This window comes from Cavenderia fasciculata (assembly GCF_000203815.1).
Source record: "Cavenderia fasciculata unplaced genomic scaffold Scf_Dfasci-G-p-12c09.r1-3, whole genome shotgun sequence".
NCBI classification, from domain to species: Eukaryota; Evosea; class Eumycetozoa; order Acytosteliales; family Cavenderiaceae; genus Cavenderia; species Cavenderia fasciculata.
In genome coordinates, this window is record NW_004457736.1 from 975,598 (window position 1) to 999,744 (window position 24,147).

Sequence of the window (24,147 nt, forward strand, 5' to 3'; positions counted from 1 at the left end):
CGAAGAGGATTGGGGGGTTAAAATATTTAAATTGTGAGAGAGAGAGAGCTCTCTGAGGAAGATTGTTTACAATTTCCGATCGGAGAACAAAGCAGCCGATCAACAGCTTTTAACCTCCCAATTGTTTATTTTAAATACCCGGATGAACGTTGAAAATTTAAAAATATCTTGGTGTCCTCTCGGCACGCCTCACCTCACCTCATCTTTATCTTACACAAAATTCATAGCATAGACAGACCATCAAATCTATCATAGATTGGATACCCAAGTATATACTTTATAATGAACAGGTTCATGTTAAAAGAGAGAATTGTTTATTATTATCTTGATTTCTTTTAAATAATGATTATTTTGTTTTAATTTAATTTTTTTTTGGACGATGTTCGTGAATATGATTCATTTTCATCTTTGAACGAAAGATTAATTACAGATTACAAATACAGATATATATAGAAATGGTTAAAGCACCTCATAATCATCATGATCATGATCATCATCACGGTCATCAACATGGCCACCAACATGGTCATCATCAACATTCAAATAGTAGTAGCGGTCCAAGTCCAATTCAACAATTAACATCAGCACAATTACAAAGAGAAAGAGTAGAATCGATTGAACACTATAAACACTTTATTACAGATACTTTACTTGTCGATCTAGAAACATTTGAAGAAAAGAAAGAAGAATTGGCAATTGAATTGGAGGGATAGTAAGTATACAAGTAAAGAACAACAACAACAACAACAACAATTGTTGATATTGAATTGGTTTCATATATTTTTATATATAGCATCATTATAATGGTTACTAACTAAATCTTATAGTTTAGAATTAAAGAGTAATATTGAATTAATGATAGAGAATGATATGAAGGAATTGAAAACAATGATGAATATTGGTAGTGAGTGTTATGTAAAAGCAAAGGTATACGATACCAGCAAGATATTTGTCAACATTGGTATGGGTGTAAGCGTACAATATACCCTAGGTGAAGCAATTGAATTTATCAACAAAAAAGAGGATTATTTAAATCAGTATGTACATACTGACACAAATTACACAACAATATTATATTTGTTGATTTATTTATTAATCTTTTTTTAATCATTTTTAGACATATAGAAAAATATACTAAAAAGGTACATAGTATAAGAGGGAAAATTAGTTTAATAGAAAAAGGAATAAATGATTTGGCATCATTAAAGGATGTATAAATATTACAATATATATATATTACAATCAATCGACTAAATATGGAGTCCTATTCAGTTTATATATTTATTCATCATCATCCAGGAAAAGTATAATAGTAATAATGATAAATAGGGCCAATAGATGTGGAAGTGGAGGTGTCGATATATAAACAGCAAGACGACGATTTTAACTATATATTATTTTTTAGTTAGTTTGTTATAATCAATTAATTGTTTTGATTTTTTTTTTTTTTTTTGTAACCTCCCTCCTTGTGAAGAATGATCATTCTTTAACATGATTTAGATTGGAGTACATATTTAGTTTAGCCAAGAAAGAGAAAGAGAGAGAGAGAGAGAGGGTAGTAATTAGGAACAAGGAAGGATCGAGCTAGATATGAGTGGCACCAAAATATATATCTACATTGATTCTAAAAGGTAACAAACAACGTTGATGAAAATTAAAGCGATTTAGAATATTTAAAGAGTAAAGATTGTATTGAACTAATCTCATCATCTATTGCAAGAATATTCTTGATTACTTGTTGGACCTTATCAATAATGAATCAAGCTCGTTTCATTATTCTTTCTGACTTTGGAATGGATCAAGACGTGCCGACACCAAATTGGTTTGAAAAGATGAAGATTAATGACTGACAATCAATACTCAATCATCTTTGATATCTTACTTGAAATATATATATTGGTGTTATGGAGCTCCATGCATCTGTAATTATATTGTTGGAGGTTAATGTTCCATATATTGAATTAATCTTAAGCAAGTGATGCTCATTTTAAATCTCTTTTAAATTGAAACCTAATAGACTATCATTTGCATAGTATATGCAGTTTGTTGTAGAAGAGACCTTACGTTTACAAAATGTCATTCGATCAGATACACCTCTTCAACAAACCAATCAAGTTATCAAAAGAAAACGACAAATGTATGTCTAACATGGGCTCCTTAACAATGTTCTAAAATCCAACATCAAACCAACATACCTGTCAAGAACACAAAAAATCAACAACCATATTTATATTTTAAAAATCTTTTGATTTCTTGTGTTCTTGACAGGTATGTCTCTCTCTTTCTCTCTCTCCCAGATATTTCCAAATGTAAGATATATATACATATTTTACAACATATTATATTATATTTCCATCTCTATATTTATTTATTCCAGTGATAAATTAATTTAAAATAATAAAAAAAACCGAGTATAGGATCATCTGACAGTCGTTCATTTTCATTGTATTCTACTTTTTTAAAAGAAAGGCTATAATTCAATCATCACGATGATAAGTAGAGTCAAACTATTATCTTTATCTTCTACTTTAAATAAAAGATGTATTCAATCATCTTTAATATCATCATCTTTAAATCATATTAGTAATAATTATAGTTGTAAAAGTAGTAGTAGTAGTAATACATTGTCATCATTATCAACTTTAAATAGATATAATCATATTCACAATCATCATCATGGTAGTATGATGAGATATTATAGTTCTGATAAAGAATCAGGTATCCAATTTCAACATTCAGAATCTTTTAAAGAATTATTAGAGAATATGGATGGTGATCAATTAGTATGTAGTCCAAGACAATATAAAAGATAAACTAGTTGAAATAGTTATACTTACTTACTTACTCTAATACTATTTAAAAAGAGAGATTATGCTGAAAATGTTGGAGCAATAAATCAAATTGAACAAAAGGATGCAACCTATTCTGTATGTATGATAAAGTTCTCAAAAGATTGATTGTTTATATTTAACCTTTTGTCTTCTTTTCTTTTTAGAATTTATCATTTATGGATAAGATTAGAATTAAATGTAAAGCTGGTGATGGTGGAGCTGGTTGCGTAAACTTCTTTAGAGCTAAATATATTCCTCTAGGACCTCCAGATGGAGGCAATGGAGGTAATGGGGCGAGTATTATCATTCGTTCAGATCTACATGAAAACAATTTGGCACATTTAGAGAGACATTATGTTGGGGACAGTGGTGAAAAGGGAAAGGGTGCTAAAAAGACTGGTAAGGATGGTGACGACATTATCATTCATGTGCCACCCGGCACGATCATTAGAGAGGTGGAACATTTCTATGGTGACGCAGAGTCATTGGCAGCTGCAGAGGATGAAGCTAGATTAGACCCAAATTCACCAACCTTTGACCCAGAATATTTTATGCAAAAGATGAACGAACCGGTTTTACTGGATGGCAAAAAGGTCAATAATAACAAACAAAAAGCTGGTAAGCGAATGTGGAAGGTGAATAGAATAGTTGGTGAGATGCATGGGTATGGAGAGGAGATTGTCTTGTTGCAGGGTGGAAGAGGTGGAAAGGGCAATGCCAACTTTGCAACGGGCAGAAACAGATCGCCCGAGTATGCGCAGCCGGGGCTCAAGGGTGGCGACAAATACTTTGAGTTGGAACTCAAGATCATTGCCGATGTTGGGTTGGTCGGCTACCCCAACGCTGGCAAGAGCACGCTATTATCTCGTGTCTCTAATGCGATCCCCAAGATTCGAAACTATGCATTCACAACCCTACACCCATATGTTGGTGTGATGGACTTTCCACATGTCATTGACCGCACCATCAAGCTGTCGCGACGAGGACGTGGCGGTGACGGCAGTGCGGGAAGCAGCAGCGTTGAAAAGGCAAAGGGCAAACTGGAAAAGGCGACCATGGCCGATTTGCCGGGTATCCTCGAAGGCGCCCACCTCAACATTGGATTAGGTCTCGACTTTCTCAAACACATTGAACGTACCAAAGTACTCTGCTATGTGATTGATATGTCCAATGAGGGAGTGCCATCTCTGTGGGATGGAAAGAAACTAAAGGTCAAACCAGACCGTTACAAAAAGATCCGCGAGGATCAAGAAAAACTCAAAGAAGTGACACAAGAGATTAGAGCACGTTCCAAAGAGATGGAACAACGGTCTCCTTGGGGCGACTTTGTCACATTGTTGGAAGAGTTGGAAAACTATCAACCGGGTCTCACCAAGAAGCCATCGATCATTATTGCCAACAAAATGGACGGACCCTTTTCACAAGATCATTTGGATGTATTCAAAAAAGCAACGGCTCATCTCATCGACAAGGAAAACACCACCATCATTCCAATCAGCGCATACCATATGGACGACAACCAAGTCATCGAATTGAAAACAAACCTTAAAAAACTATTAGAAATCTATTTAATTCAAATCAGAGAACAACAACAACAATTGGAACAAGAGATGAAATTGGCAGAGGAAAATAAGGAACCAGAAATTGTAAAAAGACAACATTATAAAAAATCAAAAAAGAAATCATCATCATCATCGTCAACAATAGCAGCTGATCTTTTACAAAGAGGTGAACATGAAGTTATCATTGATGGTGAAGATATAGAAATAGATGTTGGAAAATTTAAAGACAACGAAAAAGAGGTGGAAATGGAAATGAAAATGGAAGTAGAAGAGAAACCACGTCGTCGTTTATCACGTAATTTACAAAGATTAATATCCAAATAAAATAAATAAAAAGAAAAGAAGAGGTTTGTAAATATATATATATATATAAATATAAATATTTTTTTTTGATTATTATATACAAAGATTCCAAAACAAAACTAATTTAATAGTTTTGTTTTAAGAAGAATCTTTCATTTCTTTATCTTTTGATTCTTCAACCAAAGTATTATTAGTATTGGTTGTTGTGGTGGATGGTTGAGTTTGATCACCCATAATTCTATTTCTAACAGCCAGTCTAGTGTATGCAGACACCTTTTCACAAGATTGTTTAGCAATATTTAATCCTTGGAAATATAATGATTCACCAATGATTCCAGTTGTCTTTGTCATTACAATCTCTGATTTACTATTGATAGCATATACTGCTAATCCTTTTGAATTCTATAGAAATAATAATAAAAATAAAAGAAAGGAAATTAGATACTTTTTAACAGCATAGATTCTCTCTCTTCTTGTCTCCTTTTTATCATACATTTTCTTCTTTTTGAGTTGGATCTAAATAGATTTGATTATCATGTGTAAAAGAAAGTGTAATTGAACTGATTAAACAATTTAATTCAATACCAGCATCAAGTAATGCCAAACAACATGCATTGATTGCACAACTTATAATCTAAAATAAATAGACGGGTAAGTAAAAGTCTCTTGAAATGTCTACCAAGACTACTACTACTACTACTACTACTTACAGAACCATCATTTGAATAAACTTGAACGATAACATTGATTTGAGTTCTTGGATGTAATAAAGTAAGAATGATACTTTCAACAGCATTTCTAACCAACATTTCTCTTTCCTTGTCAAAATAGGTAGTGTTACCAGTTGCAGGTGTGAATGATACATCTACAACCGATTTTGATATTTTCTCCTTTCTAGCAGTCTTTACATCTATAGGTCCATATACTGCTGCCAATACTGATGATTTACCTAAATATAATACAATTGAAATAAGTTAATATTGACTACACATACAATACAATACTATCTATGATGATCATATATATATACCTTGAGAGAATTTAGCAGAACCATCAGCTTTATTTAACAAAGCTTGTTCAGATTCAATTGGTCTTATTTGATTTGATAATCTAGTATCATCTCTCTTTATATTAGTAGTCGTAGTAGTAGTAGTACTGCTCATCTCTTTCTTTAAATTATAAATAAATAAATAAATAAATAAATAATGCAATGTTCAAAACTTTCGTTCGTTTTTTGGAGGAGAGGACACATTTTGTTGGTAATTAATTTATTTATAATTTAATCTTAATAACTATAGTTAGTCCTTTAGTCCTTGGTCCTTTCTTCAAAGGGTCATTGTTAACACTAGAGAAGATGTATATATGTGTGCATATGATCCATTCAATAATATCATATGATATTGACAACTCGATATCTCATGTTTTAGAGTAACTTCTCTCAAGTATAAAAGAAGAGGATTGTTATTCATTCATTCACCACCATCATGATCCCATCCATGTCTTGGCACACCTACTACCTACCTCTTTAAGTATACATTCTTACTTTTAATATATGATGATTGTGGTGATTGTAGTCAGTAAACATTTGGGATTAGTAATCAATACATGTATTGATAAAGGTGAATATTGAACAGACAAGAGTACTTCACTTCAGACCAATATAGCTATATCGGTGATATAATAGTTATCTGTTCAAGCAGATGATGTGAATGATGAGTGTAAGCTCACATCGAATTTATTTTGGTAGTAGTGTGAGAGTCCAAAATAGGAAGTTTTAGTGAGTTTTCAGTGGTCTCATACTCGCAATCACGACATCGTTTTACGTAAACTTTGTATCACAATTGTCGTCGGTATAAAAAATAATCGTGAAAATTCAACAAAGCAAAGCCCGACAATGGACAAACCAAAGGCCACCACATCTAATATTAGTGGTGCATTTGCTGAGGAATTTTCGAGTTGTCTATCATTCACGTCTTTTTCTCTATCCCTCTCGGTCTGTCCCTTGCAAGGTTGTATAAATAAACAAGCTCTCTAAACAGAATTAAATTAATTATTTTTATTGTCATCAGCCACCTCATACATACATATACACATAGTTACATACACACATACAAACAATATATATTTTTATTTGTTTGTCCATCCATTCATTCATTCACATCTCGCCACCCTCTCAATTTTATCTTTAGTGATTCTCGACTTTTAAAACAACAAACACATTGTTGTCATCCATCTTCTACCCACCTATCGATTGTGTGTATCAAATTTCTCTCAGTTTAATTGATTTACTCTACTCTTTTGCATAGACTGACTGAGTGATAGTAGTACTGATACTGAAAGTAGTGAGAGAGAGCAACAACAATAGATATTACCCTTTTATCATTCATTCATATTATAACAATCTTAACGTGATTGATTGATTTATTTATTTATTTATTATTTTAGTAGTGATTAACACAACTACTACTATTAATATCACACAACAACATCAACTCAAACAACAAGTAACAAGTTTTTATATATTTATTTATTTATTATTTTACATTTATTATCTTTGATTCTATCATTCACAAAGTCATTATCATTGAAATGGCTCAACAAGATAAAGAAGAAGAAGATGGCAGTGGTGGTGGAGGTATCCAACTCACTCCCATTGATAGTAATAATAATAATAATAGTATAACCAAACCAACAGTGGAAGAAAAAAAGGTGATTGGATTTGGAGGAAAAAAGAATCCATTTGACACAGCAAGTCTATTCTCTTTGGCAACGTTTGCATGGATTGAAACATTTGCATGGCATTGTTTTAAGAATATCTTGGAGCAAAGTCATCTCTACGATCTTGCAGAATGTGATAAATCAACTCAAGTTGGAAAAAAAATTAAAGTTGAATGGGAAAAGGAATTATTAAAAAAAGAGTAAGTCAACTAATCTAAAACCAAAACAAACAACATAAATATATTCATATTTACTAATATTGATTTATTTTCTTTTTATTTTTAGGGAAGAAACAAAACAATATTGGAAAGCATCAATGAGAGCATATGGACCATACTATTGTTTGGGATTAACATTTTATGCAGTTTATTGTGCATCACAATTTGTAGGACCACAATTATTGTCACGTATTATAAAATGGGTGTTTGAAATTCAATATGTACCAGATACAACCGTTGATCCCAACATGGGATACTATTATGCATTGGCTATGTTTGGGTCGGCCATGGTTGGTTCGTTTTGCAATTACCAATCGAATCTTATATCGGCGCGTGTTGGTAATTGGATGAGGTCGGGTATGGTACTCGATATCTATACCAAGTCTCTTAAATTGGATACAGCAGCTCGAAGAAAAACATCGACTGGTGAAGTAGTCAATTTGATGAGTAACGACGCCCAACGTGTCGCCGAAGTATTTCTCATGTTTAACAATGGTATTTTTGCACCACTCCAAATCATTGTGTGTATCGTTTTGATGTACCAAGAGATTGGATGGCCCACCTTTGTTGGGTTGGGTGTCATGTTGGCCGTCGCTCCACTCAATGCCATCGTTGCCAAATCACTTTTAAAGCTACGTTTCCAGATGATTAAAAACTCTGACAAGCGTCTACGTCTCATCAACGAGATACTCCAATTTATCAAGATTATCAAGTTGTATGCTTGGGAGGTGCCCTTTGCCGCCAAGGTCACCAACTCGCGTAACCTCGAGGTCAAGGCACTGGCCAAGTTTTCGTATATCCGTGCATGCCTCATTTTCATCGTGTCGGCCGTGCCCACCATCGTCTCGATCCTCGTCTTCACCACGGTGTTCAAGGCCGACACGGGAGTCAGTGCCGACAAGGTGTTCTCGGCGCTGGCCTACCTCAATATCCTCAGAATGCCCCTTTCATTCCTCCCACTGATCATAGCCATGTTGGCGCAGGTCAAGGTCGCCACCGACAGAATTGCCGCCTTCCTCTTGCTGTCTGAGAGAAAGCCGGTCGAGGAAATCAACGATCCCAACACTGCTGACGGTATCTATGTCGAGAATGCCAACTTTAACTGGGACTCTACCAAGGACGATTCCTTCAAACTCAACAATATCAACTTTGTGTGTACCGGTCCGACGCTGACCATGGTCGTCGGTAGTGTCGGTAGCGGCAAGTCGTCGCTCTGCCAATCGGTCCTTGGTGACATGGACTTGGTCGAGGGTCGTCTCCGAACCAAGGGTCGTATCGCCTATGTCCCCCAACAAGCTTGGATTGTCAATGCATCGCTGCGTGCCAATATCCTCTACGGCAAGGCATTTGACCAAGACCGTTATGAAGCAGTCATCGAGGCATGTGCCTTGAAACGTGATTTGGAAATGTTCCCACAAGGTGATTTTGTCGAGATTGGTGAACGTGGTATCAATCTTTCAGGTGGACAAAAGCAACGTGTCTCTATTGCCAGAGCAGTCTACAACAATGCCGATATCTACATTCTCGACGACCCATTGTCGGCCGTCGATGCACACGTCGGCAAACATATCTTTCAAAAGTGTATTTCCGGGTTCCTCTCGGACAAGACTGTCATCCTCGTTGCCAATCAACTCAACTATCTCCCCTTTGCCAACAATGTATTGGTTATGAACAAAAACACCATCTCTGAACACGGTACCTATCAAGAGATTATGGAATCAAGAGGTGACTTTTCTCAAGTTCTCTCAAACTATGGTATGGGTCAAGATTCGACACCAGTCGACACATCATCAGAAACTTCAAGTTTAGAAGTTACAGGTGCCGGTGCGATACCCAAAGAAAAGACAGTTGTTGTTAAACTTGATGAAGCAGGTGGTAATACTACACCTAAACCAAAGTTTGTAGCAGCTACACCAGTGACAGGAGAAAAGGGGAAATTAATTCAAAGAGAGGAGAGAGAGACTGGATCTGTCAGTATGGCAGTGTACGGATCTTATTTCAAGACTGGTGGTATCCTATTGTTCCTTTGGATTGTATTAATATTTGCACTTGAAAATGGGTCTGGTGCAATGCTCAATTGGTGGTTGTCTGATTGGTCCAATGCAATGCAATTCCAAAATGGTGGTGACTATAACCTAACATCCGACCAATACCTATTCATTTATATTGGTATTGGTATAGGGTCGGTGATTGCATCGGGTCTACGTAACATCTTTTTCTTTTCCTATACTGTGCGCGCTGCCCGCAGAATACACGAAAAGTTGTTTGCAGCCATCCTTCGTTGCCCAATGTGGTTCTTTGACACCACTCCAATGGGTCGTATCATCAACCGTTTCACTCGTGACCAAGATGTCATTGACAACTTGATTGCACCGTCGATTGGGCAGTACATGGGTCTCTTTATGCAGATCATCGCCTCGTTGATCATCATCTCGATCATTACCCCATACCTCCTCATTCCACTCGCCCCCATCATTGTTATCTACTATTTGCTCCAGACCTACTACCGTTACTCGAGTCGTGAACTCCAACGTCTTGTATCGATCTCGCGGTCACCCATCTTTTCGCATTTTACCGAAAGTCTTGTCGGCGCCAGCACCATCCGTGCGTATGGCCGCGAGCAAGAGAGTGTGCTCACCAACCAACGTCTCTTGGACGACAATAACAAGAGTTATATGATGTTGCAGACCATGAACAATTGGCTTGGTCTCAGACTCGATTTCCTTGGCAACTTGATTGTCTTTTTCTCGGTGGTCTTTGTCACTCTTGCCCGTGACACTATTACCATTGCCTCGATCGGTCTGTCCATCTCGTACGCCCTCTCTATCACTGCTTCACTCAACAGAGCCACTCTCCAAGGTGCCGATCTCGAAACCAAGATGAACAGTGTCGAGCGTATCAACTTTTACATTGACGGTCCTGAAGAGGCCGCACAAGTCATCCAAAACAGCCGTCCACCCGCCAACTGGCCCCCAGAAGGTGGCATTGTCCTCGACAATGTCGTCATGCGTTACCGTGAGGGTTTGGACCCCGTCCTCAAGAGCATCAGCTGCACCATCGCCCCCAAGGAAAAGATTGGTATCGTCGGTCGTACAGGCTCGGGCAAGTCCTCCCTCGTCCTCGCCTTGTTCCGTTTGGTCGAGCTCTCTGAAGGCAGCATCTCCATCGACGGCGACAATATTGCCAAGTTTGGTCTCACCGACCTCCGTAAGAACCTCGCCATCCTCCCCCAAGACGCCTGTCTGTTTGCCGGCACGCTCCGTATGAATCTCGATCCATTTGGTGAATCTGACGACGACCTGTTATGGCGTGTCCTCGAAGACATCCAACTCAACGAAAAGGTCAAGGAATTGGAGGGTGGTCTTGACAGTCTTGTTACAGACAATGGTGACAATTGGTCTGTCGGACAGCGTCAACTCATCTGTCTTGGTCGTGCTCTTCTCCGTCGTCCCAAGATCCTCGTGCTCGATGAAGCAACTGCATCGGTCGACAGTCACAGCGACAGTTTGATCCAAACAACCATCAAGGAAAAGTTCAATGACTGTACCATCATTACCATTGCCCATCGTCTCAACACCATCATTGACTATGACCGTATCATGGTCATGGATGCCGGTGTCATTGCCGAGTTTGACACACCAGACAAATTACTCCAAAATCAAACTGGTCTATTCTCTTGGTTGATTGATGAAACTGGACAACAAAACTCTCAACTCTTACGTAAACTTGCTTCTCAATCTTCTTCTTTAAAATTATAAAAAATAAAATAAAATAAAATCAAAAAAAAAAAAGTAAAAAAAAAACAATCATATAATTAAATAGTAATAATAATTTAATTTATTATGAATTAATATATTTATGTATATATAAATATTTATTAGCCTGGTCCTGGATTTGGACAAACGAGTATATTTTGCCATAGGTGGATGAGCCAGACCCTTAAAAAAAATTCAGGACAAATTGTGACGTTTTTCCGTTTTCCATTTGTTTAAACCATGAGGAATGATATAACCTTTCCATTCTCTTGTACTAAAAAAGAAACATATATGACACCAAATCATCTGATCTTGTTCTGTCTGATCCAATCATTACGAATCACAACCAAAAGTGATCCGTTCCAAAAACTATTTAAAAGAGCTGGTTGTAGTTAGTTTTCTTGTCATTCATATTACATTACATGTTCTTTTATTTTTTTTACATCTATAAATATATTTACAAACAAAAAAAAACAAACAAAAAATGATTAGCAGAAATTTAAATAAACTTCAAATTAATTCTCCAATAGTATCTAGTGGTTTAAGATATTATAATTCAAATGGTATAGTAAAAATAGATAATATATTTATATTTATATATCTTACATTATTATTAATTTCTTTTTCTCCTCTTTCTTTTTCTTTTTTCTTTTTAGAACAAAGAGATATTTTAATTATTGGGGGTGGACCTGCTGGATATGTGGCAGGAATCAAGGCAAGTCAACTTGGTATGAAGGTGACGGTGGTTGAGAAACGTGGAAAGTTGGGTGGTACTTGTGTTCATGATGGTTGTATTCCCTCCAAGGTATTGTTGCATTCAAGTCATTTGTTTGACGAAGCTAAATCCAAGTTTGGTAAATTTGGTATAACTGGTGCCGATCAACTCCAAGCCAATGTTGTGGATATGGTTAAAAACAAGAATGAAACAGTGTCAGACTTGGCCGACGACATTGAAGTATTGTTTGAAAAGAATAGAGTCGATTATGTTAGCGGTCAAGCCACTATCATTTCTCCAACCAAAGTCAAGATCATTTCAAATGACAATGGAGAGGAAACTATTATCAACACCAAGCATATCATCATTGCCACTGGATCTGAGATTACTTCAGTCCCTGGTATAGAGATTGACGAGAAGCAAATCATCTCTTCAGACTCTGCTTTGAATTTGCAATCCATTCCAAAACGTTTGGTTATTATTGGAGGTGGTTTGATTGGATTAGAGGTAGGATCTATCTGGTCAAGACTTGGTAGTCAAACAACCATCATTGAACGTACACGTATTGGTGGAGGTAGTGATAATGAAATGGCAACCCATCTACGTGGCTTGTTAGAGTCTCAAAACAACATGACGTTCCACGTCCAAACACAGGCCACTAGAGTATCCAAGAATGAGGATGGGTCGGTCACAGTCCACGTTGAATCAATTGGTGAAAAGGGATTGAATGGTAGTATCGAGGCAGACATTGTTTTAGTGGCAGTCGGTCGTCGTGCATTCACCCGTGGTCTTGGTCTTGAAAAGCTTGGTATCGTCATGGACGAACGTGGAAGTATCAAGGTTGACGCTAACTTTTGCACCAATGTCGAGTCGATCTTTGCCATCGGTGATGTGATCCGCGGTCCAATGATTGCACACCGTGCTCAAGAAGAGGGTATTGCTGTCGTTGAGCATCTGCATAGTGGCGCAACACACAAGTACGGTTCTATCCCTTTGGTCATCTACACACACCCCGAACTGGCTATTGTAGGACTATCAGAGGAACACGCCAAGATGATGAGTATCTCCTACAAGGTCGGTACCTTTCCACTCCATGCCAACAGTCTTGCTCGCGCCACTCACCAATCCAACGGTCTTGTCAAGATACTCGCCGACGCTACCTCTGACAAGATCATAGGTGTCCACATCATCTCCGATCACGCCAGTGAACTCATCGGTCAAGGTGTACTAGCCATTCAAAACGGTATCACCACCAAAGATATTTCAAGGTAACTGTATTTCCACAAAGATCAGATGGATGATCCATCTTATCTTATCTTATATTCCTAAAGAGATACTGAGATATAAACAGGTTAATAACTAATCTTCTTTACCAAATCTAGAACTTCACATGCACATCCAACTCTATCTGAATGTTTCAAAGAAGCTGCCATGTCGATTCATGATAACAAACCTCTTCATTTCTAAGTTTTCTAACACTATAGTACTATCTATCTATAACTCATCCGCTGATATCATCGATGTTATCCATTTGCATAGATATTTATTACACTTTAAAGTATCTCCTATGTCATCATAAATATAATAAAGATTCTTTCTTGATTTTTGTTCTTCAATACTTCTCATATTTTTTCAAAAAAAGTACCAACAATCCCATTCCAAAGATCCACCAACCATTTGTACATTTAAATAGAAAGATAAGTACTATCTTTATTATGGTGATTTTGGTAGGTCATTGAGCATAAATTGAATCGTCATACTTCGAACAATTCAAAAACGCTATCATGAAATGTAGATTAAATATTAATCGAAAGAGACCGCCGGAGTTTAGTCTGTTTAGGCAGACGTACAAGTGGTTTTCTCTAGACTACAATAGTAGTTTAGAGAAAGCAAATCCCCTCCTAACCAAAGAATAAATCAATGGTTACCAAACACTCCGGACGGTCAGCAACCTCAACTCCTACCAAAACCCTTTTGTTAATTTATTCTTTTAAATGTTGAAGCAGCAGGAACATGTGGTTGTAGTCATTTACTGCTAGCAACCTTCAACCTTTTGGATGGAATGACCAGAGACCGTTGAAAGTTGGGAAAGATTCTCTAAAGAAATTGAAATTGGAATGTTAGAATTATTCTACCTATGCATGCAAATGGGTTACAACGATTTTAAAAAGAGATAATTAATTTACTTTAATTCGTGAATTGATTAGTATATTCTTGCTCATTATTTATAGTTTAATAAAGCAATGATTGTTTTAAAAAAACTATTAAAAAATCCAAACATTTTAGAGCTTTCTTTAGAAAACCTATCCAAATTATCATCAATTTCAAATCATGGAATCAACCAAAATGTGACCAACCAAAGTTATTCAGATGTATCAAGTGATTCTGTTAATTCAGTTGTCTGTAGAGGCATCAGTCGTGGATGTTGTGGTAGTAGAGGATGGGGTACCAATATCGATATTGATATCGATGTTTGTATTGGTCATGCTTTTGGAGACAGACATGGAGGATGCTGTTAATAGCTATCTACATTCTCTCTCTCTCTCTCTCTCTCTCGCCTTCACCTTTAAAGCAATAAAATAACCTAACCTTCCTTCTCTATAATAATAAATACAATTATTTGTACTTTTCTCTTGAATACTATTATGATAATGATACTATCATACCATTCAATGCGTGATATTTCATTTTCCCCCGAACCCATCCATCCCACACAATGGTGGGGGTAGAAGATCTGCCTTGAATACCGGTGGTCGACCTCTGTGAAATTCACCACAAAAGATCTTTACCGATCAACCCTAACCAAAAAGATAGAATCATCAGCCGATACGGTAAAATGTCGAGTAGAAACTACTGCTCTCTGTTATTTTGACCTCTCTTTAATCTCTGGCTCTCTTATCTAACTTTGTTCGAATGAAATCGCGTCAGAAATGGAGTAAAATATCCAACAAATATTTTTTTGGAGGCAAAAATCGCGCTGTTTGGGAAACAAAATAAATCCAACGGGAAGACGAACTAATTTGCAGATATTTTGAATTAATTTTTTTTATTTTATTTATTGTTCTTGTTGTATTGCCCAAGGGTTTGGTAGAGTCTACCTACCACCCACTACCATTCTACAGTCTGTCGATTTCTTGAGGTCGTCTGTCTTTTATACCCCTTTTTCTTTTTGTTTTTTACTCTTTACTTTATACTCTTAGATCTTAATATTAGTTGTAGTAGTAGTCGTAAGTATAAGCAACCCACATACACATTGTTTTAAAACAATTCAAATATTTTCCCCTCTCTACCTCTTTTTTTTTTTTAAAGATCTTTATATTAACTATTAAATCTATCAAATCTACAATTACAACTACGATATATATTCAATATATTTATAGAAACCAAATATATATATACAGAAAATGAATAACTTTGATAATATTTGGACATGGAAATCATGGGAACACTTGTTTAAACATAGTTTTCACAAGACCAATTGGAATGAATTGTTTGCATATGAAGACCACGATTTCAAAGTTGGTGTCACTCCATTCTCTCAATTCCCAATCCTCCCTGCCGTCATTACAATCTATTTAATCTTAATCTTTTCAATTCAAGTATGCAATCAACCAAACAAACAATATTGAATAGATCTTTGTAGCCTAAACTAACCATTATTATTTTTTTGTTTTAGGCATTTATGAAGAATAGAAAACCATTGGAATTAAAATATGTATCTGTTATTCATAACTTTATTCTTTGCCTTTGGTCTTTAATTATGTGTGTTGGTGTAGTCTATGAAGTTGCCAAAAGAGTTATGGTATGTCAACCCCCCAGATAATAATATATTATTATTAATAACAAAGATTAAATTAATGAATTAATATTAATTTCCTTTCCTTTTACTTTTTTTTCTTTTTACTTTTTTAAAAGAGCGAAGGGCCATTATTTACAGTTTGTGAAGCAGATCATGGATTTAATCAAGGACCAGCTTATTATTGGTCATACATTTTCTATATTAGCAAGTTTTATGAACTCTTTGACACTATTATTATTGTGTTGAGAAAGAAGCCATTGATCTTTTTGCACGTCTATCATCATTGCGTCGTAGTCTGGTTGTGCTGGTACTTTATGTACACTGGCTGGCCACTCCAATTGTGGGTCGTCTTTTTGAACACCTTTGTCCACGTATTTATGTACTATTTCTACTTGCAAACCGGACTTGGTAGAACCGTCTGGTGGAAGAAATATATCACCATGATCCAAATCATCCAATTTGTATGCCTTGGTATCGTCGGTATCCTCCATTTTGCCGCCATCAACACTGTCGGATGTGTCACCAACACCTCGGCCTTTGTCGCCGCCTACGCCATCAACTTTTCCTTCCTTTTCCTCTTTACCCGTTTCTACTCTAATTCTTACAATCGTAGTGCTGCCGTTAAGGGTACTACTCAACCATCCATCAATAGAAAGAAACAAGAGTAAATCAAAATAAATAGAAAAAGTAATAATAAATAACAAATAATAATAATAATATTATTATTATTATATTTTAAATTATATATATATACAAATAGATGGATGAACTTAGTTTTAGTATTTACTAGTCATACCTTTATTATTTTTATTATTATTATTATTATTTAGATTAAAACCAAATCTTGTATTTGGAATTCTTGTTTCAATTGAATAGGTTGTTGGATTCATGATGGTACCATAGATGGTATCATCATTGTGAATTGGGAATGTTGAGAATAGATTCCAAATAGAGTCATCGGTGACTGGTTCGCCGGTCTCTATCCATTTGGCAAGTTGTTGTTTTGCCAAACATCTACGTTCATTAGAGTATAGAAAGTTATTGTCATTGTCATTTTGTTCTTCATTATTGGTTTGAACAAAATAATTACTTTGTGTTGTTATACAATTGTTGTTTTTGTTTTTGTTGTTGAAACTAGTTTGTATGTTTGGTTCAAGTTGTGTGTTGGTAGCATCTCTGACATGAGACTTTCTAAAAACAGATTCTGGGTCTCTTGCAAGTACAATACCTTTATCAACGGTTGCAATCGTCATAAAACAAGGTGCTACAATACCTGACAATTCAAGTGTACCTGCTACAGCTTGGTAGTTGGTTGCAGTTGAGAGTACGTGTCTTACGAGGTATCCAACGGGCCACTTGTACGAAATTAAATTCTTTATATTATCCATAAATGATCCTTTATCAGATCGTCTATAATTGATGGAAACGGCAGTCTTTGATTGACTAGCAATCCCAGTCAATACACCAACATATCCAACCCAAGTAGTTGCTTTCATCACAGATGCACCTGATTGATGAAAATCAATCTCTACAGTAATATCTTTTAAACAATCCATTGACCAATCCATAGTTCTTGCAAGTACCAATGATGATGGAGATGAAGTAGATGAAGACGATGATGATAATGACGATGATGATATATCTACTTGATTATTTTGATTATCAGGTATAACCATACTTGTACAACATGTTGAAGCTTCATAAATCAATTGCATTGCGACCATTTTACCAAGAGGGATTGATAGTTCTCTTGATAAACCTTTCAACTCTTTTGCATATGCAACCAAGTTTAATTTAGCCATCACACCTAGTGTTCCTTGTACCGACGCTAAAACGCCTCTTGCCAACCATCCACCAGACAACAATGATTGATCAATGTATCTTTCAACATCCTTTATTTTATCTTTATATTCTCTAGCTACATGATCCCATCTATGATAAGGATTATCATCTAAATTTACTATAAATTGTCTAACTCTATTATTATTATTACTATTATTCATTTTTCTTATGATATATTATGCTGCATTACAATTAAGAAGGATAAATAAGTAAATATAATCACAGCGATTATGAATTATTTCTTGAAACCATTTCAAAGATTGTGTGTTCATGTGATGATGACGATTTTTTTTGAAAGAATCTCGTCTTTGACAACGAGACCTCTGAGACTTGAAGGTATGCTACACTTTCAAACAAGTCCGGACCCAACATGTTTATCATGTTGTCTTTCTTTGTTTTAAAAGAGATAAAAGAAACAATGATTCAAACAAAAGAAAAGTATGAATATGAAGGTGGGAGAGCAGCTGTCTGTCTGCTTGTTAGTTGTTGACGTATTAACGAGTTTCTTTATCGATCGCACACACCCCAATAAATAAAATAAAATAAAAATAAAAATAATGATAAGTTCACACTCTCTGCCTCCTCATATCAAATTTTTTGCTTGTTCTTAACTTCATTTATAGTTTATATATATATTTTATTTCATTAGAAAGAGAGAAGAGAAGAGAGTAGAGTAGAGTAAAGAGTAGATTCTTACTTATCATCATCATCATCATCATTTATCACACCCCGAGTAGAATATATAAACACTAAACGAAAAAGATAGATAATTGTTAGTATTAGATAAAAAAAAACAAAAAGAGAGAGATAGATAATAGGAGAATACAATACTTATACTTATACTTTATACTCTTGTATCATTCATTCATTTGTTTACTTTTTAAATTTTAGATTTCATTTCTAGTATAATAAAGTTAGTTAGTTTTTTTTAGTAAAAGAGATAGAAGATAGATAGAGAAAAAAGTATTAGTATTAATATTAACAAAAGTAATCATAAAAAAAAAGATATATATAGCCAATAATTATTTATATTTAGTTTATATAATACAACGACGACAACAACAACAACAACAATAATAATACATAATAATAATACAAAATAATACAAATAGAATATACTGACATTTAAACAAAATCAAATACAAATTAAAATTAAAATTAAATATTTAAAAAAATGATGTTACATCCTGAAGAGACAGTCCATTTTGAATTGGACGAAGATATGGAGATGGAAGTTGATTATCCAGAGAGATCAAAATATGGATGGGCGTATAATCGTATACCTCTAACTAGAAAACAATGGATATATCTACTTTTAATTCAAGGTATTGGTAGTGCCTTTGTCAATTTCTTTATCAACCTCTTTATCACCTATATTATATTTGACAAGACTGAAGACGCAGAGATTCAATTCACAGGGTCACTCACTTGTATCTTTTCAGATATTATGATGACTTGTTTCCTATTGCCATTTATCACCAACTTGTTATCGTCAATCATGGTCACGTTCGATCTACGAAAAGGAAAGTGGATTCAACCCATTGACGAAAGATGGTTAAGTCATCCTGTCCTTAGATGGATTCCAACTGGTATGAAAAAAAGATAAAAAAAGAAAATATATATATATATAAATCATTCCCTCAATTTTACTTACTTATCTGTCTCTTTTTTTTAGGTATCAATTGGAAATTAGTATTAAAGAGATCAATTATATTTGGAATATTTGGCGTTTTAATTATTTCACCACCAACTTTATTGGTTGTTTATTTGGCATTGAAACCATACAATGACAGAATGCAAATTAAATGGACATTTTATTTATTCAAGGGTTTCTGGACTGCCCTCATGGCATTGTTTGTTTCTCCATTTATAGCTTTTATCCTAGTTGCTTCACATAATCCTCGTAATACATTTTTCTCAAATTCTTCTTCTTCTAAACATTAAAAGACAAGATAGATTAATTAGAATTAATAATAATAATAGCGCATATCAATATAAATTGGGATAGGGATAAAAGAAATCAATCAATCAATCAATTAGTAATAATAATACAATTTACAATTTACTTTTATTTTTTTTATATAAACAAAACCGAATCATATATAAATAATAATAATAATAATAACAACAACAACCACGTATCGAGTGTAATATATAATGTAAAAGAAATAAAAGATTTTAAAAAAAAAAAGTATTTATTTATTATTTAAATAATTTTGAAAACAAGAAACCTTTTGATTTGTATTTTTCTTCTGTGGTTTTGGGTTGGACTATAATAGTTGGTACTTTGAGGTTTGGATTACATTCTACTCTATTATGATAGAGAAAGTGAGCAACTTTGAGATGACCATTGGCAATGGCCATATCCAATGCAGCGATTGAACATCTAGTGTCGGTTCGATTTTCATGAAGATATAAACAAACATTGAGATGTCCATTTTCAGCTGCTTGATCCATAGCCAATGATGTGATTGGGATTGGAGGACCACCCTTTATCTTTTCAGAGAGATATCTACATATTTCTACATGACCATTTCTAGCTGCTTTGGAAAGCCCGTAAAATGAACATCTCTCAGTTCTATATTCATTTAAAAATTGTACTACCTCTAAATGACCATTAGCACTGGCTTCTTCCATTGCCAAGGTTGTACATGCAACACTAGTATTATGATGTAGATATTTAACAATATCTAAATGGTTGTTGGCCGCTGCTTTATCCATTGCCAAATAACTAGGTTGTTCTTGAGTACTCGTTAAAAGCCATTCGACAATATGCAAGTGTCCAAATTCAGAAGCAATGTCAACTAGACCTCTTTTAGGCATAAAGGTTGGTGGTGACCGTTGATATAGGAATTGAAGGATTTCCAAGTGTCCTCCTTTAGCTGCGTTTGCTTTGGCAGCTCTGTGACCATCGGTTCTATTCAATTCAAGGTATTTAACAAGATCCATGTTCCCTCGTCCAGCAGCTTCATCTATTCCAATGCAACGTGTACCTTCAGATCTATTCTCATTTAGAAATACAACAATATTCATGTGACCGTGATACGCGGCATTATCCAACGCATTGGTAGTACATCCTTCAGTTCTATTACCGTGTAACCATAATACACATTCCATAAACCCATTTTTAGATGAATTGTCCATAGCATTAGTTGTACATCCCTCAGTTCTATGTGTATGTAAATACTTTACAATTTTTAAATGTCCTTTACTTGCTGCCTAAACAAATAATATTAAATAATTGTACAATGTTTATATTTATATTTATAACATACTAGATCCATTGCAACTTTGGTAGCTTTGTCCCCACGATTATGTAAAAGTTCCAACATTTCAAAATGACCGTGGGAGGCAGCCCAATCAATAGAGTTTGAAAACGAACCTGAATAGACATTAACAACACTACCATTGTCTTCAAGTTGAGTTGTTTGATTGGGATAATGCTCTTGCAAGAATCTAACAATTTCAATATGATTATTCTTGATTGCATTCTCGTAACCTTTTCTTGAACATCCTTCTGATCTATGTTCTTTCAAGAATTTTATAATATCAAAATGTCCATTCTCTGCAGCCTAAATAGGTAGATAGAAATAGAAATAGATATATAGAATATTAGAGATGTATCCTTTAATTGAGAGGATATATATGTATGTATGTATTTTGATTTAATATTTACCTGATCCATTGCTAAAATATTACAACCTTCACTTCTATTAAAATGAAGGAATGAAACGATATCAAGGAATCCTTGAGAGGCTGCATTATTCATTGCATTGATGGTTGCACCTTCTGTACGATTTAAATGTAACCATTTTACTACATTTAATCTACCCTTTGAACTGGCAGAGTCAATGGCACTAGTATTGACTTGAATGGTATCTGCAAATCTGTTATGAAGCGTTTGAACTATATCCAGATTACCAGCCATTGCAGCCCATGTAAATACATGTCTTTCTACTTCAAAATCAGGTGACCATTCTAAAAGACGATTAAGAGTGTTGAGTGTAGCATTGGGATGTGCACAGTACATGTTGATCATTGATCGTCTAGACTTTTGATCAGCTGTACCTAGGATTGTTGGTGGTAGATAGTCTTTGAAATAGTTCCACGGCATTGCATAGTTGCCGATCAGTTGTTGGAGTCCGAGACATTTCAAATCTCTACCCTTGATGTACAGTCGTTTGTTTGGATAGTTGGCGAGCATTGCTCTTGCTTTTTCATGTATCCATACAATCGTTTCAATCTCTTGAAATAATTGTCTACGAATCACCCCAATCCTAAATATATCTATAAATGTTATTGTTGTCATAATAATAATAATAATAATAATCTTTTTAAAAAGAAAATACAAAACACCCATCTCTCTCTTTATGTGTTTTTTGCAAAAATACTTTTTAATTTATTTTTTTGTAAAAGGAAAGATGGAAAGATTGTGGAAAGATCCCAAAAGAGAGATCTATCTATTAATAGGTTCAAATGATATTTGTCATCATAATTACTAGTATAACATATTTACTACATACGACCGTCCATCATCAAGCTTTAGATGAAGTGATCAACCATACCAATGTTAGAGATTTATCATTAATAATGATTGAAATAATTAAAATCAATAATTTTTAAACAATAATTATATAAATAAACTCTAGGTATAAGACTATTGATTTTATTTATTTACAAGAGGAAGAGTTGTCGTTATCCTCCTCATCTCTGCTCTCTTTAAATTTGTTGTATTGTATTCAAAAATACAAAGAGCCTGTTATTAATTAATGCAAGAGATGATTTATTGATATATTTTTTTTATAACTATATTTGATGGATAGGAAAAAATTAATTTTTGTTGGTGTAAAGAATGTTGTTTTGGGCTAAAGTACACGATATTGGAAGGTGGGTGAATAGACTTTCTGAGGCGATGTTCTTTTTTAAAGGGCTAAGGGAATCACTGATCAAAACATTATCTGGACATGTGTCATTGGCAGTGCTTTGGTCATTTCCTTTGAAACAGAGTTTGAGTCCCAATTCATTAAAATATTCCTCCAACTCCTTGGGGCTGGTGTTGAAATCACCACATATTATCACATGGTCAACATTTTCTTTCTGGATGAATCTAATTGGTAAATGGATAAGTTAATAGTTCGATGGCAGTTCAAGTTAGAGTCCAATGGTGTTGATTGTACTTACTCCTTCATGCTATATAGGCTTTGTAATCGTTTCTTACAATTTTTTTTAAATAGATGACACCCAATGAAAAGAAAGAGTTCTCCGGTCTTCTTGCATCGTAAGTTGACTCCAATGTATTTTAGGTAGGATACTGTAACGTCGCCATGGGCTTCAAATACTGTCCTATCCCATCCGACTATCAATGAGTCAGTTGCTAGAACATGACTAGTCATCGAATAGCGTTCTGGTAGTTTAGGGCGCAACCACTTTGAAGAGAAATTCTTTGCCACCTCGGAGATGACAAATACATCAGCTTTTTGACCGGACACTACACCATCGACATATGTCGCCAGAGTATCCTGAGTATTGATGTCCTTGTGTCTGTTTGATTGGTCAGCATTGATGGCCAAGACATTGTAGGCTACAGGTGTATCTGTCTTTGTAGCAACCTGCTTTGGGGATTCCTTTTTGATTTTGTCAGAAACAGATGTTCTGTTTGATTGGTCAGCATTGATGGCCAAGTCATTGTAGTCTACAGGTGTATCTGTCTTTGTAGCAACCTGCTTTAGGTATTCCTTTTTGATTTTGTGAGAAACAGATGTCGTTCCATCTATAAATCTTTTGATTGTGCTTCCGCTAACCTTATACTTTTTTCCTAATGTTGAAAAGTTTTCTGTTTTACCTAATTTTGATTTTGTACAAAGAATATCGTACTCTGATTTAATTATCTCTCTTAATTTGTTTGTATCTGTCATCTATAAATATTATTAATTCAATGATTTTGTTATATACTGGTAAGTCAAGTAGATGGTATTGATTTAAATTAATTGATTTAATTTTCATCAACAGTGAGAGTAGAGTAACAGCAACCAAACAGACAGAGAACAGTTCCTATATTACTCTCTAGCAAACCATACCAGACAACCATACGGGTCAATGAAATCATTCTGATACAAACAGAGTACAGGTCATCCCTCACCATAGTCATGTAGTCATGGATAATTTTACTTATTCCCACATTGTGTCAACCATACGTACAGGATCTTCATTTATCCACCCTGAATTGATTTTGTTTTTGTTGCGTTTTGATTTACCACTTTTATCTACCCCACTCTCAGTACTGATTTTGATTCTATTGTCATCGCCGTCTCTCAAGAAACTGGTTATTCGCGAATAACCAGGAATTCCATACCGCCGATATCATTCCATCCCATCCACCGTCGAAAGTGTTAGAATACATAGTT

At 34.9% G+C, this 24,147-nt stretch overlaps 11 protein-coding genes across 11 annotated transcripts; 7 read left to right on the plus strand and 4 right to left on the minus strand.

Annotated features, from left to right (window-relative positions):
- Positions 1-455: 455 nt before the first annotated feature.
- DFA_06295 (prefoldin alpha subunit family protein) lies at positions 456-1,850 on the plus strand (the record flags this gene model as incomplete). Its single annotated transcript, XM_004361943.1, has 5 exons — positions 456-712; positions 828-1,037; positions 1,118-1,211; positions 1,406-1,429; positions 1,680-1,850. 5 exons carry the CDS (start codon positions 456-458, stop codon positions 1,848-1,850), a joined length of 756 nt encoding a protein of 251 aa, XP_004362000.1.
- A 639-nt stretch (positions 1,851-2,489) lies between these two features.
- On the plus strand, positions 2,490-4,717 carry gtpbp5 (GTP1/OBG family protein; the record flags this gene model as incomplete). The annotated part of the gene is made up of 3 exons (XM_004361944.1): positions 2,490-2,783; positions 2,865-2,927; positions 2,996-4,717. 3 exons carry the CDS (start codon positions 2,490-2,492, stop codon positions 4,715-4,717), a joined length of 2,079 nt encoding a protein of 692 aa, XP_004362001.1.
- Positions 4,718-4,834: 117 nt separating this feature from the next.
- On the minus strand, positions 4,835-7,083 carry DFA_06297 (uncharacterized protein; the record flags this gene model as incomplete). The annotated part of the gene is made up of 6 exons (XM_004361945.1): positions 4,835-5,098; positions 5,190-5,330; positions 5,407-5,645; positions 5,727-5,865; positions 6,536-6,727; positions 7,069-7,083. The coding sequence occupies 6 exons, from the start codon at positions 7,081-7,083 to the stop codon at positions 4,835-4,837; spliced, it is 990 nt and encodes a 329-aa protein (XP_004362002.1).
- Positions 7,084-7,285: 202 nt separating this feature from the next.
- Positions 7,286-11,390, plus strand: abcC12 (ABC transporter C family protein; the record flags this gene model as incomplete). The annotated part of the gene is made up of 2 exons (XM_004361946.1): positions 7,286-7,614; positions 7,700-11,390. The coding sequence occupies 2 exons, from the start codon at positions 7,286-7,288 to the stop codon at positions 11,388-11,390; spliced, it is 4,020 nt and encodes a 1,339-aa protein (XP_004362003.1).
- Positions 11,391-11,871: 481 nt separating this feature from the next.
- On the plus strand, positions 11,872-13,449 carry DFA_06299 (dihydrolipoamide:NAD oxidoreductase; the record flags this gene model as incomplete). Its single annotated transcript, XM_004361947.1, has 3 exons — positions 11,872-11,950; positions 12,044-13,370; positions 13,434-13,449. 3 exons carry the CDS (start codon positions 11,872-11,874, stop codon positions 13,447-13,449), a joined length of 1,422 nt encoding a protein of 473 aa, XP_004362004.1.
- Positions 13,450-13,596: 147 nt separating this feature from the next.
- Positions 13,597-13,728, minus strand: DFA_06300 (uncharacterized protein; the record flags this gene model as incomplete). The annotated part of the gene is made up of 1 exon (XM_004361948.1): positions 13,597-13,728. The coding sequence occupies one exon, from the start codon at positions 13,726-13,728 to the stop codon at positions 13,597-13,599; it is 132 nt and encodes a 43-aa protein (XP_004362005.1).
- A 617-nt stretch (positions 13,729-14,345) lies between these two features.
- Positions 14,346-15,431, plus strand: DFA_06301 (uncharacterized protein; the record flags this gene model as incomplete). Its single annotated transcript, XM_004361949.1, has 3 exons — positions 14,346-14,616; positions 15,303-15,329; positions 15,412-15,431. 3 exons carry the CDS (start codon positions 14,346-14,348, stop codon positions 15,429-15,431), a joined length of 318 nt encoding a protein of 105 aa, XP_004362006.1.
- A 75-nt stretch (positions 15,432-15,506) lies between these two features.
- DFA_06302 (GNS1/SUR4 family protein) lies at positions 15,507-16,569 on the plus strand (the record flags this gene model as incomplete). Its single annotated transcript, XM_004361950.1, has 3 exons — positions 15,507-15,701; positions 15,779-15,904; positions 16,018-16,569. 3 exons carry the CDS (start codon positions 15,507-15,509, stop codon positions 16,567-16,569), a joined length of 873 nt encoding a protein of 290 aa, XP_004362007.1.
- Positions 16,570-16,677: 108 nt separating this feature from the next.
- Positions 16,678-17,904, minus strand: DFA_06303 (uncharacterized protein; the record flags this gene model as incomplete). Its single annotated transcript, XM_004361951.1, has 1 exon — positions 16,678-17,904. The coding sequence occupies one exon, from the start codon at positions 17,902-17,904 to the stop codon at positions 16,678-16,680; it is 1,227 nt and encodes a 408-aa protein (XP_004362008.1).
- Positions 17,905-18,917: 1,013 nt separating this feature from the next.
- Positions 18,918-19,687, plus strand: DFA_06304 (uncharacterized protein; the record flags this gene model as incomplete). Its single annotated transcript, XM_004361952.1, has 2 exons — positions 18,918-19,332; positions 19,419-19,687. The coding sequence occupies 2 exons, from the start codon at positions 18,918-18,920 to the stop codon at positions 19,685-19,687; spliced, it is 684 nt and encodes a 227-aa protein (XP_004362009.1).
- Positions 19,688-19,945: 258 nt separating this feature from the next.
- Positions 19,946-24,143, minus strand: DFA_06305 (ankyrin repeat-containing protein; the record flags this gene model as incomplete). The annotated part of the gene is made up of 8 exons (XM_004361953.1): positions 19,946-20,962; positions 21,019-21,315; positions 21,420-22,030; positions 22,422-22,460; positions 22,645-22,840; positions 23,056-23,513; positions 23,586-23,658; positions 24,096-24,143. 8 exons carry the CDS (start codon positions 24,141-24,143, stop codon positions 19,946-19,948), a joined length of 2,739 nt encoding a protein of 912 aa, XP_004362010.1.
- Between the last annotated feature and the right edge of the window lie 4 nt (positions 24,144-24,147).